At 43.2% G+C, this 3,348-nt stretch overlaps 1 protein-coding gene across 1 annotated transcript in view; it reads left to right on the forward strand.

Annotated features, from left to right (window-relative positions):
* The window catches only part of LOC109299348 (cytosolic phospholipase A2 delta-like), a 56,735-nt gene that overhangs the window by 30,484 nt on the left and 22,903 nt on the right, over positions 1-3,348 (forward strand). Inside the window, 1 exon segment of the mRNA XM_019519937.1 lies at positions 983-1,205. Within this exon segment, the coding sequence (XP_019375482.1) occupies positions 983-1,205 (223 nt within the window).

The raw sequence follows: 3,348 nt of genomic DNA on the forward strand, positions 1-3,348 counted from the left end.
TATTTGAAATCTCTGGGTTTATCTTGTGAATCATGTGTATGTGCCTGTACACAGAACAGAGCTCATACTGTAAGGCATTCCACAGTGCCCCTAAAGGGATCTCATGGCACTCCAGGAGGCTGTAGCAGCCTGGTTGAGAATCACTGCATATTTTTAGTGTTTCGAGGCCCAAGGTCAGATTCAAGCTGGTTCCATGTATGCCAATGCTTAGCTGTTGGAATGCCTAAAGCTGAAGCACTTTGCTCAGGAGGGTTATTCAGTTTGACTGGGTTTGGGTGCCTACAACCTCCATACTATAAATGATTGCACTTAAGTGGCTCAGAGTGATTCAGAGCTGGGAGCCTATATAAACAATTGGCATCTTCAAAGGGAAGTTCAGAAAGCTCAAGCTCAGAAGTAGACATAACCTTATCCCCCATAACCTTGTTATGAGATAAAGCTTGCCAAAAACTGGTGCCAATTTGAGAGTGGTTGTGAAAGAGTAAACATTGCCCTCTGCCCCCTCCTGCTTGCTGGTGGGGAGAGAGAAGCTGGCAGTCATCTAATAGCACAGTTTCTTTCTCATTTTGTTCTTCCATGCACCTACTCTTGCAAAGAAAATCAGAGAGCTCTTCCCTGCTTAAGACATGCCCCTCAATTTCAGAGAGCTGGTTTTGGGGGGAGGGGGGAAACGGGTATGGTATGTGAGGAAATATGGACATTGTCATATTTCATTATCCCTTTTAAATGGCTAACCATTTAATTATAACGAAATATGAAAAATTGAGTAGGCAGTTAAAGTGCCTCTATTTTTGATGTAGAGTTCTAGTTATTAATCAAAGAACCCAGTACTCTTTCCTGCCATGGCAGGGGGTCGGACTAGATGATCTTCTCAGGTCCCTTCCGACCCTAGAAACTATGAAACCCTAGATATTAATTACAGATGCTGGAATTGCACAATCTTTAACAGACAATTGTTCACTTAACATCTCTGTTTTCCCAGGGCTATCAGTAACTTGTATGAAGATGCTAATTGGTCACACAAGGATCTGGTGGGTCCGATCAGCAAAGCTCAAAAGCATATCACCAAAAGCAAGGCAAGCGCTTCTTCCTGGAAGAATCTGAAGCGTTGCATCAAGGAGCTGAGACAGAGGGCCCAAGAAGGACACCTCATTTCTTTCACAGACATGTGGGCTCTTGTACTTGAACATATGTTGCATGGTGAAGTATGTGCTCTGCAAATCACTGTCCTTTGCTACCAGATTTCTGTGAGGAGCCATGTCCTTATCCATCTTCCTAGAGATCTTCTTGACATCTGGGGCTGAGGATGAAAATAAATCTGAGGTGCTGAAATGGCTCAATGGTCCCCAGGAGTTACTGTCGCAGTTAGTTGCTCAGCTGCATATGAGAAAGGAGATATAAATAAGCAGCCAGGTTGAGTTGGTTATTTTAGGAAGAGTCTAAAATAACTTTTCTCACTTGCTCCAAAATACCACTTAAGTACCCTCTATTGGAACGTCTGTGCTGGCGAGATAGGCTTTGGACTGATTCTGTTTCCTGCCCCTATGTCCATGACATTATGAATGTTCTGTCTAAGCCAGGGGAGTTTCCTGATCCTTCTGCAAGTCAAGCACTTTCTAAACCAGTGTGTAATGCCTGGGTTCCGCAGAGAAGCTGTAGGCAGCTTTCAGGAACAGGTTAGACTTTATCATAAATAAACTAAGGGAGAGAGATAACTGGGAGACAGCGCTATTAAAAAACGGTTTGCAGCCCCTGCTCAGCCAGTTCTCCACAACCCACATGGTTACATTTGTACAATTCTCTTAAAGGACTAGGCTCTTTACAGCTCCCTTTTTCTTATGAAAAATAATAAAAGGTTATATCTGTTTACATTCATAGCATTCCAGCTGCAACAGCTCCAGTTAATCTCTGGATAGGCTTTTTCGTTCTTATAGACATCAGTTTTTTCAAAGGTTCAGCCTCTGCTCCTGGAACTTCTTTGTTCTACTCTTTATCCTTCCTGTTTTTTCCCCTTTGGGTCTGTGCTTTCCTCCACAGTGTCTGCAGCCCTTCATGTGGCTGGAAGGTGCTTGCCCACTTGATATCAGTTGACAAGCTTCTGGTTGGAGTAGTGGCTTTGCTTGACCAAGGCAGCATGCTTAATTCCCATTGCTCTAAACTTTGTTTGCTGGTTCTTGTTTTTCCTCCGAAGTATGTGTTCTGTGCTAACTGAACCCAGTAGCTTGGCATACTCTACATTATGGGTCAGCAATCAAGCAAAGAAACTGGATCTGGTTTGTAGTGGAGTCCCCCAAAGCTGGTGGAGCAGTTTGGGGCTCATGGGGGTTACATTCCAGTAGTCCCAGTCCCCTTGTCAGTCTCAAACCTCTGCTGTGGGAGAGGCTGCTGCTGCAGGAGGAGGTGTTGGGATAGCCAGCAACCAGGGTGTTAATGTAGACCTCTTACTGCAGCCACTCCCTTTCTTGATGCCAAATTTACCATTACTAATTGCTGATTTGGGGGCACATGGTAAGTGAGAAAATATGGTAAATAAAGTTACTACCTCCATCCCTGCAATGGTCAGAAAAATGGTTGTTTTCTGTTCCTTGCTTTTTTCTGTAGCTCTACTTGCTTTTGAGAAGAATTCTATTTCTTGTCTGAATCTCTTCCAGCCTTTTGTTGCATTTCTGGAGAGGTTCAGATGCACTGAAACTCTAATCTGGTCCATTCTTTTCCAAAACACCAACAGTTTCTCTCAAACCACTTTTGGCACCACATATTATAAGTGGGTTCAACAGAGGAACCGTAATCAGCCTTCAAAAACAGGATAGACCTTTGTTAATAAATCAACAAGAAGAGGGATAACAGGGATATTAAGCTCCTTGGGGCCCTGTTCCTCAGCAACTGCTCACAGTCAGATGTCTATAACCAACACAATTACAGTTGTACCAGCCTGTTAAAAGGTTGGCATCTTTACAACAGGGTAAGAACATCACTGTCTCATCTAGTCAAAGGCCATGAACTGTGAAACCTAGGAAACCACCCCAGTGCCATAATAACAAGGAAATAACATTTCTCACAAGCAGACCACTCTCTTGTCACCTCTCAGTTCTAATCCTCAAAGGGAATTTACAAAATACCTTTCACATACAAGCCTATAAACTTCACTTTGTCAACCTACTGGATACAAAAAATCATGGACTAAATATAGACATTGGATTTATGACACATAACCTACCTAACATCTGACTCCCCAGGTACCTCTAAACTATTTACCAGCAACATTCATCCCCCCCACCCCAACCTGTCTCTTACTCACTGACTCTTCAATTTACATCTTCACTGACTGGCTTTCTTGCATGCATACCA

This window comes from Gavialis gangeticus, unplaced genomic scaffold (genome assembly GCF_001723915.1).
Source record: "Gavialis gangeticus isolate Ggan-Ray unplaced genomic scaffold, GavGan_comp1, whole genome shotgun sequence".
NCBI classification, from domain to species: domain Eukaryota; kingdom Metazoa; phylum Chordata; order Crocodylia; family Gavialidae; genus Gavialis; species Gavialis gangeticus.